The sequence below is a fragment of the Echinops telfairi genome, unplaced genomic scaffold (assembly GCF_000313985.2).
Source record: "Echinops telfairi isolate 266 unplaced genomic scaffold, ASM31398v2 ScPeMD7_2565;HRSCAF=3150, whole genome shotgun sequence".
Classification (NCBI taxonomy): Eukaryota; Metazoa; Chordata; class Mammalia; order Afrosoricida; family Tenrecidae; genus Echinops; species Echinops telfairi.
In genome coordinates, this window is record NW_022106463.1 from 4,567,181 (window position 1) to 4,567,663 (window position 483).

The following is a 483-nucleotide window of genomic DNA, read 5'->3' on the forward strand; positions in this document are numbered from 1 at the left end:
AGTAGCAACCATGTGCTTGCAAGTGCCTTAGGATTGGCCTTATTATGGGGGGAAGGGGGGCGGAATCGTGGGGAATAACTTTTACTTAGGAGAATGTGAGTGGGACGTATCTCCAACCTACGAATGTGAAGGCCTCCCTCCACCGGAGTCCCTCGGAGCTCAGTCGCCCCCCGACACAGGTAGGCATTCTCTGTGACCCCGATGGGACCTCCTGGCGACTGGGTTTTGCTGGCACGTTCCCCTAAAACCAAGGGTGTGCCGTGCACCTGCGACATTGTATCAGGAGACGAGAACACAGAGACTGTCCCCCGGGTGCTCGTCATCTGCTCAGGATGGAGCGCTCTGGCCAGGTAAAGCAACAGCGTGGACGGGGACGTTGGTTTAGCAGGTGTGCGTTGAGCGCACGTAAGAACCATCAGGAAGGTGATGCAGGGCCGGGCGGTGTGTCCTCCTCTTGTACGTGCGGCCGGGTCGGGTCGCTGT

General features: G+C 58.6%; 1 protein-coding gene across 1 annotated transcript in view; it reads left to right on the forward strand.

The window, feature by feature from the left end:
* The first annotated feature begins 201 nt into the window (after nt 1-201).
* ATP8A2 (ATPase phospholipid transporting 8A2) overlaps nt 202-483 on the forward strand; it is a 616,683-nt gene continuing 616,401 nt past the window's right edge. Inside the window, exon 1 of the mRNA XM_045293987.1 lies at nt 202-350. Within this exon, the coding sequence (XP_045149922.1) occupies nt 202-350 (149 nt within the window). The remainder of the gene's footprint in view (nt 351-483) is intronic.